This window comes from Ursus maritimus, unplaced genomic scaffold (genome assembly GCF_017311325.1).
Source record: "Ursus maritimus isolate PB19 unplaced genomic scaffold, ASM1731132v1 scaffold_26, whole genome shotgun sequence".
In the NCBI taxonomy this organism is placed as follows: domain Eukaryota; kingdom Metazoa; phylum Chordata; class Mammalia; order Carnivora; family Ursidae; genus Ursus; species Ursus maritimus.
The window spans coordinates 17,118,055-17,132,047 of NW_024425119.1; the positions used below are offsets into that span (position 1 = coordinate 17,118,055).

Below are 13,993 nucleotides of genomic sequence, written 5' to 3' on the forward strand. Positions count from 1 at the left end.
TGATATATTTTTCTTCTGTTCCTTCAAGACTGTACATGTGTTATCTTTACTGTTTTTTGCTTCCCTCAATAGAGTTAGTGACCTCACCCTAGAATTATTTTCATTTTATTTCATTTCCATTAAAATAGTTATTTACCATTTTTCTAGGTGCCTGTAGCATTCTTTTTGTATTTTATTAACATATGTTACACTATAATTGATTATACATTTCATTACTAGATTGTACACTTAAGGACAGAAACTCTGTTGTTTAATAATATGTGACATAGATTTTGACTATATATTTCAATCATCATTATATACCCCAAATATATTATCTCATCTTAACAACAAAAATATGAAACAGATATTGTCGTCCTTTTTTAAAGATCAGAATATTGAGGTTTATGAAGCTTAATTAAATTGCCCCAGGTCCCACAATGAGTAAATGTCAGAACTAGTGCTCAGACCTACTCTCGAGACTCCAAAGCTGATGTTTTTACTGTGATTTGTATACTATTTCTTAAAACATATAAAATCCTTGGCAGAGTATTTATATTCTATAAGTAGTTCTTGCATCTTAAATTTAAAAACAAGTTCTACTCCATTCTCTTACCAGCAGCCACCCCATTTTTTCCCCTCTGCTTTAGGGCAAAACCTTTCCAGAGAGTTGTATATATGCACTTTCTTCAGTATTTTTTCTTTCCTTTGCTCTAAAATATACTCCAATTAGGCTTTCATCACCTCTGTTTCACTGAAATTGCCATTAGAGTCACTAGTGACCTGCATAGCTAAATCTAGTGTTGGGTTTTCAGTCTTCATCTTACATGATCTATTTAGGAGCATTCGGCACTGTTGATCTCACCCTCTGTCTTGAAATATGCTCTCTACTTAGCTCCCATATTCTTTTTGCTTTCCTCCTCCTGTACTGGACATTCCTTCTCTATTTTCTTTTCTTTACCCAGACTGATCATGGTCTTAGCACCTATGCCTCTTTTCTGTTGTATTTACCTTGCTCCTTTAGCATTCTTTTATCGTCACATAGCTTTAAATGCCATCTATATGCCAGCATCTCCAAAAATTATATCACCAACCCAGGCATCAGTCATAAACTTCACACTTCTAAATTCAACATGTCTAAAACAATACTCTTAACCTTACATTCCAAACTTCTTCCATCTGTGGATAGCCTTGGATTATCCTTTTCAGTTCCAGTTGTTCAGGTCACCTCTCTACCCTGAATCTCCTTCTCTTAGATCCCATGTCCAAGAAATCCTATAGTCTCTCCCTTCAAAATATTTCCAGACTATTACTTCTCATCACTTTCTTTGGTCTAGGCCCTCATTCTGTCTCCCCTGAATTACCACAGTAGGTATATATTGGTCTCCCTACTTCTCTTGCGCCTCTAATAGTCCTTCTCACACAGTGGCTAAAGTGACTTCTTTTAAAATGGTAAGTCAGGCTATGTTATTATTCTGTTTAAAAATCCTGAAATGGATCCCTGTTTCACACCACAAAAATCCTTACAATGGTGTATTGCTTTATATCAGTATTAAAAGGAGAGTTCTAAACATTGTGACTTTATTAAATCTCCCATTTTCACTATGAAAAACTTACTCTGATCTTAGGAAAACTATTTCATATAGAAGAAAAAAATATTTCAGAAAAATTATAGTATTTATTCATTTTCAACAGTAGAGTAAGGCAAATATATGGTTAAAACTTGAGGTCTATGCCAGCTCCTTGCATAAAAAGAAGCAATTCAACTTCACTTATTGATTTGTCCCTTAAAGTATTTTTCTTCTTTTTTTGTCTAAAAGTTCATTCCTTTGATTTTTCGATAGCTATGTAGAAGTTTAAAAAAAAAAAAGATTTTCCAGTGAGTGTGAGATTATTCTGGCTTTAAAAATCCATATGTATTCAAGAAATGAATAAATAACTATTTAGAGAGCATGTATTCTTACCCTAGAAGAATTTATTTTTATTAATAAAATGACAAAATGGAGATTGACAGTAACTATCCACTGTAACTTATTGAATTTTTGTTATTCTTGATATGAAAGCTCACTAATAAGTGAAGTTATACATGAAGAAGCCAGACTAAATGAGGAAAACAACACTCTAGATTATGTGAGGAATAAAGTGAAATTATAGCTTCCATTCTAGCACAGAAATATGAAAATCGAATAGAAAATCAATTACAAGTAAGAGAGAACTTTCAAGAAATTATTATGCATTCCACAAGATCATCAACATTTTATGTTGAGTTTCAGAGCTTCTTATAAGCTGAGAAGTATGTCCACATGGTCTTCAGTTGATATTATGAGTATGAAAGAATATGAAGGAAAAGAAAGACTTTTAAAGACCTAAATGTAAAACAAATTAATTTTTTAATGATCTAAACTTTGCTAATCTTGAACAAATAGACTTTCTTTACCATAGTCTTCCCTTTATTTCCCTTCCCTACTTTTATCTAGAATTAAATTTTGCCTGTCTATAATGGCTTATATAAATTATTATATTATTGGTTGAATAATGAATGCATTGCTAATGTATTGCTACCGCTTGCCACCTATTATCTTATATAATATTTGATCCATTATGTGGATAAGCAAAAATGAGGCTTATTAGTCATAGGGCCAGTATTTGAATACAGATATATCCAGATCCAAACTTCTGACTTGTCCTCTTCACACAGCTTACATATTGACATTTCACAGTTATTATTAGTTCAATTATATCATGCCTTAAACTGCACATATTACCACATCCCAATGTCCTCTTTCTTTTATATTTATGTATCAGTTAAAGTTACCCACTATAACATAATCTAGAAGCCTAGAATTCATCTTTAATTCTTCATAATTCTATAATATACTGTGAGTCAAATATTACTTATTAATTTTACTTCTAAAATAGCCCTTCTGTCTTCCCTCTTGTTAGCCGCTTTATTGCCAACTTGGATCTGGGGCTCTTTACACAGGGAAGAGTGTATTGGGGAGATAGATGTGTACTTCCTTAAAACCAGTATGGTCACTAGGCTGAAATGATGCCTCATCATTTCTTAGGCTGGATACTGCCCCACACTCATAAAAGGGTGTCACCAATGTCTTATTTGACATACTCCTCATACCTAATACCATCAGATAGTCTATAGTACAAGCTGTCCCATTTGCTTTTCTAGTTACTTCTTTTCTTTTTCCCATCCCTTGGTGAATCACTTCCCATGAGTCTTCACTTATCTGCTAACCTCTGTTCAATTTTTCCGTTTCTTCCTAGCATTCTCATTGTCTAGCAAACATATTGCCCCATCTAAGCTTCTTGATGTCTTTCATTTCCTTGTCTCATATATTGATCTCTCCTAAATGCCATACTTGTCTTGATATTCTTATGATAGAATCTGACCATTTTTATATAACTGAGATGCCTCCAAAAAGGAAAGAAAGGCACCCTTCTCCCTGCCCACCATTAGAGACCTCAGATCACACTCTCAACTTTCTGTCAAAGCTTTTTCTTCTTGGACACTTACGCCACCCAGGTGTGTCCCTCCCAGTCTTTATAGTATCATTAGTAACCTTCTAGACATTCTCTTTTATATATTGATGGGTTCAGTATCTGAATTCAAGTTTTTCTCACCACTAACAATCCTGTGTTTATCCTTGGCCACATTTTTTGCCCAATATCTACAATCCATCTAGGATCTGTATTTGGAGTTCCTTCACCTTGACCTATCCAGAAATTGTATGTCCATTACATTTTACCAATCATCCCCCAAATGCCTGGGGATCTCATCATTACCCAGAATGGTTCACATTTAAGATCGTAAACAACTCTACTTTTAACTGTTTTGTTCAAATATTCCCTTTTGCATTAGGAAAAAGCTCAAATTCCCTTGCCTGGCATACAGAGTTCTTAAGCATTCTGGCAACTACCTACCTTTTCAATGACATCATCTGTAACTTCCCCAACCAACTTGACCACATCCCTCGTTCTAGCCACAATGATCTACTCACCATTTCTCAGCTGCACTTAATCTTTTCATGCGTAAATGACCTTGTCTTTGTACTTTTCTCTTCTTGGAATATTATTTTCCAAATCTCCACTAATTATAGCCATCTTACTCTTTAAGACCCATTTCAAGTTGTTTCCTTCCTTCCCCCCACTCCGTAAGACAATGTTAGTTATTCTTTCCTCTATGTTTACAAAGAGTAAATGTATAAGTCATCATATTTTTTAAAAATAAGCTTACATGTCAAAATTATGATTAAAGGAATCCCCACTGATTGAATAACCAATCTCAGTACTCTATGTATTTCTGCCATATTTCCATTTTTAGAAGATCAAACACAAAATTTCAAAAGGATCCCTCAATTCAAAAACTTAATTTTATCACATACCATTATATTAAAAAGTACCTATGAAAGTATCATTGTAACTGGGTAGATAATCTGCTTTTTTCTTTTATTTTAAGGATAAATTTTCCTCTTGAAATAAAGTCACTTCCAAGGGAATCCATGCTTACTATAAGATTGTTTGGCATTGTCTGTGCAACCAATAATGCCAATTTACTGGCTTGGACTTGTCTTCCATTGTTTCCAAAAGAGTGAGTATATCATTTTTTCTTAATAAAGCTCTCATATCAATAAAAACCTCCTTGGAAATGACTGTTTTGCAGTACATGAAATAATGAGAAAATCAAGAGGACATTTTATTCCAAAATTGAGGTAGCTCAATATAAATCATGACTGTCGAAAGTGAAGCTGAGAAGCAAAAATGTAGAAATGGCTTTAGTAACAGGCCTCATGCTCAACTTGTCAACTGGGTCATTTATAATAAAAAGGTATTGGCATAACCAATTTCAATTGCTTTTCTTTCTCTGACCAGTTTCTTCGTCATTAGTAATTCAGAATGACTTAGATTAGTACTGTCATTTAGAAACAATGTGAGTCATGGAATTCTGGCTGAAGTAAAATTATACAATGTAACTGGCCTGCTGATCTTTTATTGCCAAGAAGAAAATATTTGGTAACTTTAAGAGAAATTTTTCAGAAAAGTAAACCAACTATAAGTACAGATATTCTATCAGAACTAATGGCCATTGCAAAATTAACTGTTGACTTCACCATAAGGATTTAGAACAATTAATACTTAGAATATTTGATAAAGTCAATTACATGGTTTTCTATGCTATTAAGGAAAAATATTTCAAATAAATCAGCTTAGTTATTTTTCACATGACAGGACTTGCTTTACAATCGAATTATAAAATACAGGACCTTCAAAAAAATAGAATGTATATTGCTATTTTAATATTGTTATAAAGAATATTTATAACATAAAATGTAATAATATAATAATATAAATAATATAAAAATGCTAAGAAAACTCTTCATAAGTTTTCTCAAATTTAGTCATTATAAATTATGATCACAACAATTGTGATAAATCTTTACGATCTTCTTTGTTGGATTAATTCTGATCTGGTGTGTGTGTTTGTATCGCTCTATCATTTGTTTTCATGTGCCCATTTCCACATATATGTTTCTTGATGACAGCAACATATTTATCTTTGTAATAGCTATCATCTAACATTGTACCCCTTATAAAGAGGCAATCAGTGGAGGTTTTCTTTATTAAATTGAACTAGAAAAAAATCAAACCCTATAGAAGATTTAGAATAAAGTAAAATTTCAGAAGTCTATAAGAAACTGTCTAGTCCTGAGGTGCCTGGCTGGCTCAATTGGCAGAGCATGCAACTTTATTTTTTTTACGATTTATTTATTTATTTGAGAGAGAGGGAGAGAGAAAACATGTGAGTGGGGGGAGGGGCAGAAGGAGAGAGAATTTCAAGTACACGCCCCACTGAGCATGGAGGCCAAGGTGGTGCTCTATCTCATGACCCTGAGATCATGACCTGAGCTGAAATCAAGAGTTGGGTGCTTAACTGACTGAGACATCCAGGTGCCCCAAGCAGGCAACTCTTGATCTCAGGGTTGTAGGTTCAAGCCCCATGTTGGGTGTAGAGATTACTTAAGAATAAAAATAAAAAAAACAAACAGTTTAGCCCTAAAAGGAATACCTACTGCTGTTAGCAGATATTTCAAAAATCTGATTTGTGGGCTAAGAACTTTCATTACTTTCTCAGTAGGAGCAGCTCTGCAAGTGCCCTTCCTTCTCAAGTGAGTTTCTTTAAAGTTTCAACTGCTATGCTTGTAACATCTAGCATGTTTGTAGAATAAAAATTCTAGCTATTCATTGTAAAAATACAGTCCATTTTATTCCCTTCCATTATTTAATACATTACTTTCCACATAGTATGCAATCAATAAACATTAAATATATAAGAATTTTGGAATATATCTGTCTTTCAGACTAATCTTCAAGGCTTTTTTCTAGATGGTTATGGTAGTAAAAATACTGCCTCCATGTTGTTTTGTCATGTATCACTTACCATTAGTAAACATTTTTATGCGAGTGTTCATGTGGGACTGATACTAGGAGGTGTTTTCCTAAGGGAAAGAGATTGAAATTGTGGATGATGATATATCACATCAGAAAACAAAACTTACTTCAAAGAGCACTTTCATAAGCATTTGTAAATATATTTCCAAAAGATCATTTCTCACGAAGATCAGAAAATCTCCTTCTCTCCTGGGCTAAACAATTTGAAGAAATCCAGATCTTTTCAAAACATCAAAAATCCATCATATAGGGCAATTAGGGAATGTGATGACTCCCACTGTGTTCGTTGCTCTGAGTGACAGAGATTCTAACCCAATTTATTTGATGCAGATATTTGCAGATCACAGCAAATAGGCCACTTAATTTCATTTCCTTTCATGGAATGACTCCTTTCCATAAACATTTCATATTAAATCTGTCACTTATTACAGTTTGAATTGCCCATACCTAGCCATGTGGAGTTGTCGTGAGCACCTATATCTTTATTTTTTCCAATGTACACACAACCCGAAAATATGCTGAATTAAAAGCTTCCTATCTCTTTGTGGTTTTCAGAAGTGGTTTTCAGAAAAACCAACGGGTGATTAAACTCAGATATTTCAGTTATGGCTGCATCAGGAATGTCTACAAATAAAAATAAACTTCAACGTTTTGAAGCACACAAATTCACCTTCAGGTCTATAAAAAAAAATCCAAAGTACAAAGGTAAAACTTTGCCCACAGAAGTTTTGTAATCCTCTCTTTTGCAGATAGAACTTCCATTGCATTTATATTCACAATGCCTCCACACTGCAATAAGAAAGTGTTTTTCTCATGTCAACAATTTCTGTGAGCTACCTTCCCTACTTAAAAGAAATAGTGTGGTAGTTACTTAGCATTTCTAAATTGTTGTAAACTCCTTCAACACAAAAGTCCTCAACATTGAACAATAGATTCTCCTGGGGAGATTTTAAAATAAATCCAAATCCCAGATGTTCCCAAATATTCTGATTTAACTGGTCTGTAGTGGGGTCCAGGTATTAATGTTCTCAAAGCTCTCTGGGTGCGTTTAAAGACCGGAAAAATTAGAATCTTTTCAGATTTTCAAAAGAGACCCAAAATAAATCTTAATTTCAAAACAACTTGATTCCTTAGATTGTTGCCTACGTAGCCAACACTGACCCCACTGTATCTCATCATTTCAGATATATCCTCAAAATCAAATATAAAAAAAGTTTTTGATGAGAATTCCTTATTGTCTATCCTTCCTGTCCAAGAGAGACCCACAGAGTTCAAATAGTACAAATACCTCATTTACAGGGGAAGATATCTATGATAAAGGAAGGTTAAGGGAATTTTTATAAGTCACCAGGCTAGACTAGAACAAGTACCAGAATGCAAGTCTGACCTCTCTCTACATGTGTTACTACCTTAAGCTGCCCCCCTTCTTGCCCTTAGGTGTCACACCTTGCTCCGTGAATGCACTGTGACAATCTCAGCAACATACAAGAAGCTCCTGCCTCAGCTTTGCCTGTGCTCTGCTCTTGGGCATGAAACCTGTTAGACCTATGATCAGCAGAATCCCAAAGAGTTTTATAACATCAGATCCTATGGACATGCTGGCTGCCCATATCGCGAGTCTTTTCTATTCTTGGTTCTAGAATGCCAAGCCATGATGCACATAAAATCCTGTAACTGAAAGTGACAATAATTATTTTATTCAAACCGTTTATTTCATAGCTAGAGGAACAGGGGTCCAGAGAGGGTAAACCAGCCCATCTGTTCTGGTGCCACAGATTTGGGGTTGGTTTTTCTAGGCATAGGAATTTATACAATATTGAAATCAGATAGATCCTTAAGGATATTCCAGAACAAATATTTTGAACTGTTACATTTAGCAGTGTGGCCCTTTTTCTGATGGCATCTAATTCAAAATCTCAGAGTATAAGAGTGATGACCAGTCCATGTGTTTTGTTGGGTGAGGAATGGGAAAAGGGGAGAATTTAAAATCCTGGCATCCAAACTATTTACCATCTCCTTACCACCTTCCTGAAGTGCACCTCCAACCATCAAGCCATATGAAAACAAATATAAAACTCCTTTGAAAACCACTGATTTTATCCAAGAAGTTCAAAGAAATTGAACTTAGCCTACCTAATGAAGATAGGGTACAGATGCCCTGAGATATCCTGGTGTTTTTTTTCACAAAAGAAATGGTTTCCCATTTCGTATCTTCATCATGTTTTTAATTGTTTGCTTAAATTTAAATGGACTTAATCAACCTTCTAACAGTAATAATATAAAAGTACTATGATCCCCACTGGCCTGGGTATTAAAAGTTTCCATTTTCATTTTCTTCCTGAGACCACCATCTTAGATGTGTTCTCTTCACGTCTTAATTCCACTAATCATCTTCATCATCCCCATATTTTCTGTTTACCGAAGTCTTTGGGAATTTATTAGATATTACAGATATTAATGTATTAGAATATATTAGATATTATAGATATCTATTTGTAGAGATATTTGCAATATCTCAAAAGATGTTTAAGTACAATCCATTATCAGAAAGTAAATTAGCTAATATTAAACATACAGAGAGCCCAAAGAATGGTGCCAAACATCCTTTCCCTCTTGAATTGCCTTGAAGTATGTGATATATAAGCCTCACTTGGACAGCTAGAAGTTTATTCTCACTATTCTCTAGTGTTTGATAAGTCTCTTCATACACATACTTGATTCAAATGTTCTGACTTCATTCTGCACACTGTGCCTCAGGGTTAAGGCCATGGCAACTGTTAATCCAGACTTCATCCAAGGAGAGTAATGACAGATACTGACAGTTATTCGTGAGTCCCTTCATCCACTGTAGGAATTACCTTGGATCACTTAGATTTTCAAAGTGAAGTATGGCCAAGACATATAAGTATAGTAAGGTCATAAGTATAATTCATCATACAACTTAGATGTGAAGAAAAATGCAATAAATAAATCACACTTTTCCTCATGCGCTCCCACCCTGTAACTAATAAGAAGAAAAAACTTTACATCAATGACAAAATATTAGTCAATTCAGTAATATAAATAGTTCTTTTAGAAATACACAGTTCTTTTGGATAAAACGTTCGGTCATTCAGATAGCTTCCTTAAACTCTAATTTTCTAAGGGTGCTGGAGTCACAGGATCAGAAAGGAACAGAAGCTTTGGCCTGTGACTTCTGATATACGGATCAAATGCATGTTTTAAGCTGGTGACTGCTTGTTACAGCTAGTGTAGCTCATGGCTGGGGCTCTTCTAGCTTGGTTAGGGCTTACTGGCATTCCCTGAATGACTCGGGCTCTCATAGGTACCACAGAGCCATCTGAGGTTTAAGTGTGACTCCCAGTTGGCATCATCTTGGGTGGTTCAATCAGATGCCCTTATCACAGAGACCCCTTCTCCCCACCACATGACTGCTTTTGGGGGACCCCTCACCTAGATATTTTTAGCTGTTCCTACATCTCATCCCTTCTGTACAGAAACCAAAAAAGGCCTAATAAAGCTAAACTCAAGAGCTCCTTCTGTCTCTTTGCCATGTGGCCCCAACTTTAAGGTCATGACACAAGTAGGTACAGGAGTAGCTCAAGATGCGATTTTCCTCCAGCATTTGAAGCGTGGAGTGCTAAAGGAGCACCCTCTGCACTGAGCTGTGCTCATTTATCTAACACTTCTCTGCATTTGCCTTCCAAAGGCAGAAGAGGGGGAAATTGGAACACCTATGTCTGCCATACTCATTCTGTTTCCTCTTTCTCCATCTTCTGCTTCCTATAATATCAAATTGCCAGAAAGTAGTGGCAATCTCCACCCAGTGTGTCACATCCTCCTTCCTCATTCTTGTTAACCCTAAACTAAGGACAGAATATTTTCTATAAATGTTATGGGGAATATTAACATCTGAGTCCTCCAAGTTTGGTGTTAGATGTGCTCCTTCTTCCTCTTGCATTCTGCCTGACGCTAATCCAAAACTTTTTTCTAGGCAGATGGATGCTTCAGACCATTTTGGGGAAGGTTATATACTCTATAGTGAAAAATGAATTAATAATTTTCTAATCTTTATAGCATTAAGCTGACTTTTAGGTTGCTAATACCATCCCTCTGGATTGTTATACCAAAAAATAAGTTTCACCAGCTGAAGGAGGTATGGAACAAAGATAAAGAAAATTCAAAATTCATCCTGCTAGAAGAATAATCCTGGGTCTTATAAAAGTATCTGTCCAATAATGTTTACAGGTTATACTCCTTTGGGCAGATACTTTCTAACAATATCTTTAGACATGGGAAATAAGCAAGTCTCAGAAAGCTAAAGGTTTAAAGAGAACTTTATTTGTTGGATTTTTCCTTCATATTTTACATAGTGTCTGTTGAATGGAAAAATGGAAGTTGATAGTATTTTTTTTAGTTTCAAGTTTTTGTTTAAATAACAGTTAGTTTACAAACAGTGTAATATTAGTTTCAGGAGTAGAATTTGCTGATTCATCACTTACATACAATACCCCAGTGCTTATCACAGCAAGAACACTCCTTAATCCACATCACCCATTTAACCCATCCCCCCACCTGCTTCCCCTCAGCAACCCTCAGTTTGTTCTCTTATAGTTAAGAGTCTGTTTTATGGTTTGCCGTTCTTTTCTCCCATGTTCATCTGTTTTGTTTCTTAAATTCCACATATGAGTGAAATCATATGCTGTTCGTCTTTCTCTGACTTATTTCACTTAGCATAATTCTCTCTAACTCCATCCACATTGTTACAAATGGCAAGATTTTATTCTTTTTTATGGCTGGGTAATATTTCATTTTATACACACACACACACACACACAAGCGCGCGCGCGCACACACACACACACACACACACACACCACCTCTTCTTTTATCTATTCATTAGTCAATGGACATTTGGGCTCTTTCCATAATTTGGCTATTATTGATAATGCTGCTATAAACATTAGGGTGCGCATATCCCTTTGAATCAGTATTTTTGTACCCTTTGGGTAAATACCTAGTAGTATGATTTCTGGATTGTAGGGTAGTTCTATTTTTAACTTTTTTGGGAACCTCCATACTGTTTTCCAGAGTGCCTGCTCTAGTTTGCATTCCCACAACAGTATAAGAGTTTCCCCTTTCTCCACATCCTTGCCAATATCTTGCTTCCTGTGTTGTTAATTTTAGCCATTCTGACCAGTGTGAGGTGGTATCTCATTGTAGTTTTGATTTGTATTTCCCTGATGATGAGTGATGTTGAGCATCTTTTCATGTGTCTGTTAGCCATTTGGATATCTTCTTTATGTGTTCCTTAGATAAGTGTCTATTCATGTCTTCCACCCATTTCTTAACTGCATTGTTTGGTTTTTGGTGTTGAGTTTGATAAGTTCTTTATAGATTTTGGATACAAACCCTTTATCAAATATATCATTTGCAAATATATTCTCCCATTCCTTAGGCTGCCTTTTCATTTTATTGATTCTTTCCTTCACTGTGCAGAAGCTTTTTATCTTGATGAAGTTTCAGTGGATCATTTTTGCCTTTGTTTTCCTTTGTTTGCCTCTCGTAATGTGTCTAGTAAGAAGTTGCCATGGCCGCGGTCGAATAGGTTGCTGCCTGTGTTCTCCTCTAGGATTTTTATGGTTTCACGTCTCACATTTAGGTCTTTCATCCATTTTGAATTTATTTTTGTGTATGGTGTAAGAAAGTGATCCAGTTTCATTCTTCTGCATATTGCTGTCCAGTTTTCCCAGCACCATTTGTTGAGGAGACTGTCTTTTTGCCATTGGAATTTCTCTCCTGCTTTGTTGAGATTAGCTGACCATATAGTTGTGGGTCCATTTCTGGATTTTCTATTCTGTTCCAGTGATTTATGTGTCTGTTTTTGTGCCAGTACCATACTGTCTTGATGACTACAGTTTTGTAATAGGTGTTGAAGTCCAGAATTGTGATGCCTCCAGCTTTGCTTTTCTTTTTCAAGATTGCTTTGACTATTTGGGGTCTTTTTTGGTTCCATACAAATTTCAGGATTGTTTGTTTTAGGTTTGTGAGAAATGCTGGTAGTGTTGATAGGGATGACATTAAATATGTAGATTGCTTTGGGTAGTATAGACATTTTACCAATATTTGTTCTTCCAAACCATGAGCATGGAATGCTTTTCCATTTCTTTTTGTCCTCTTCAGTTTCTTTCATAAGTGTTTTGTAGTTTTCAGAGTACAGATCCTTTGCCTTTTTGGTTAGGTTATTCCTAGATATCTTATGAGTTTTCGTGCAGTTGTAAATGGGATTGATTCTGTGATTTCTTTTTCTGCTGCTTCATTATTAATGTATAAAAATGCAACAGATTTCTGTACATCGGTTTTGTATCCTGTAATTTTAATGAATTCATATGTCAGTTCTAGCAATTTTTTGGTGGAGTTCTCTGGATTTTCTACTTAGAGTATCATATCTTCTGCAAATAGCAAAAGTTTGACTTCTTCCTTGCCAATTTGGATGCCTTTTATTTCTTTTTGTTGTCTGATTGCTGATGCTAGGACTTCCATTACTATGCTAAATAACTGGTGAGAGTGGACATCCCTGTCTTGTTCCTGACTATAGAGGAAAAGCTCTGTTTTTCCCCATTGAGGGTGATATTTGTGGTGGGTCTTTTACATATGGCTTTATGATATTGAGGCATGTTTCTTCTATTCCTACTTTGTGAAGAGTTTTTTTTTTTTTAATCAAGAACGGATGCTGTACTTTGTTAAATGATTTTTCTGCATCTATTGAGAGGATCGTATGGCTCTTATCCTTTCTTTTATTAAAATAGGGGTATCACATTAATTGATTTGCTAATACTGAACCACCCTTGCAACCCAGAAATAAATCTCACTTGATCATAGTAAATATTTTTTTAATGTACTGTTGGATTCAATTCACTAGTATCTTCTTGAGAATTTTTGCATCCATGTTCATCAGGGATATTGGCCTGTAATTCTCTTTTTTAGCAGGGTCTTTGGTTTTAGAATCAGGGTAATGCTGGCCTCTTAGAATGAGCTTGGAAGTTTTCCTTCCATTTCTATTTTTTGGAATAGTTTGAGATGAATGGGTATTAACTCTTCTTTAAATGTTTGGTAGAATTCCCCTATGAAGTCATTTGGCCCTGAACTTTTGTTTGTTGGGAGATTTTTGATTACTGATTCAATTTGTTTGCTGGTTATTGGCCTTTCCAAGTTTTCTATTTCTTCCTGGTTCACTTTTGGTAATTTATATGGTTCTAGGAATTTATCCATTTCTTCCAGATTGCTCAATTTGTTGGCATATAAGTTTTCATAATGTTCTGGTTATTTGTATTTCTGTGGTGTTGGTTGTGATCTATCCAGTCTCATTTGTGATTTTATTTATTTGGGCCCTTTCCCTTTTCCTTTTGATAAGTTTTTCTAGGGGTTTATCAGTTTTATTAATTTTTTTCAAAGAACCATGTCCTTCATTGATTTGTTCTACTGGTTTTGTTTGTTTCTATATCATTTATTTCTGCTCTAATGTTTATTATTTCCATTATGCTAGCTTTAG

At 35.1% G+C, this 13,993-nt stretch overlaps 1 protein-coding gene across 2 annotated transcripts in view; it reads left to right on the forward strand.

The window, feature by feature from the left end:
• The window catches only part of PIK3C2G (phosphatidylinositol-4-phosphate 3-kinase catalytic subunit type 2 gamma), a 318,577-nt gene that overhangs the window by 76,944 nt on the left and 227,640 nt on the right, over nucleotides 1-13,993 (forward strand). For both annotated transcript variants that reach the window (XM_008707062.1, XM_008707063.1), the window contains one exon: nucleotides 4,451-4,582. In XM_008707062.1, the coding sequence (XP_008705284.1) occupies nucleotides 4,451-4,582 (132 nt within the window). The remainder of the gene's footprint in view (nucleotides 1-4,450; nucleotides 4,583-13,993) is intronic.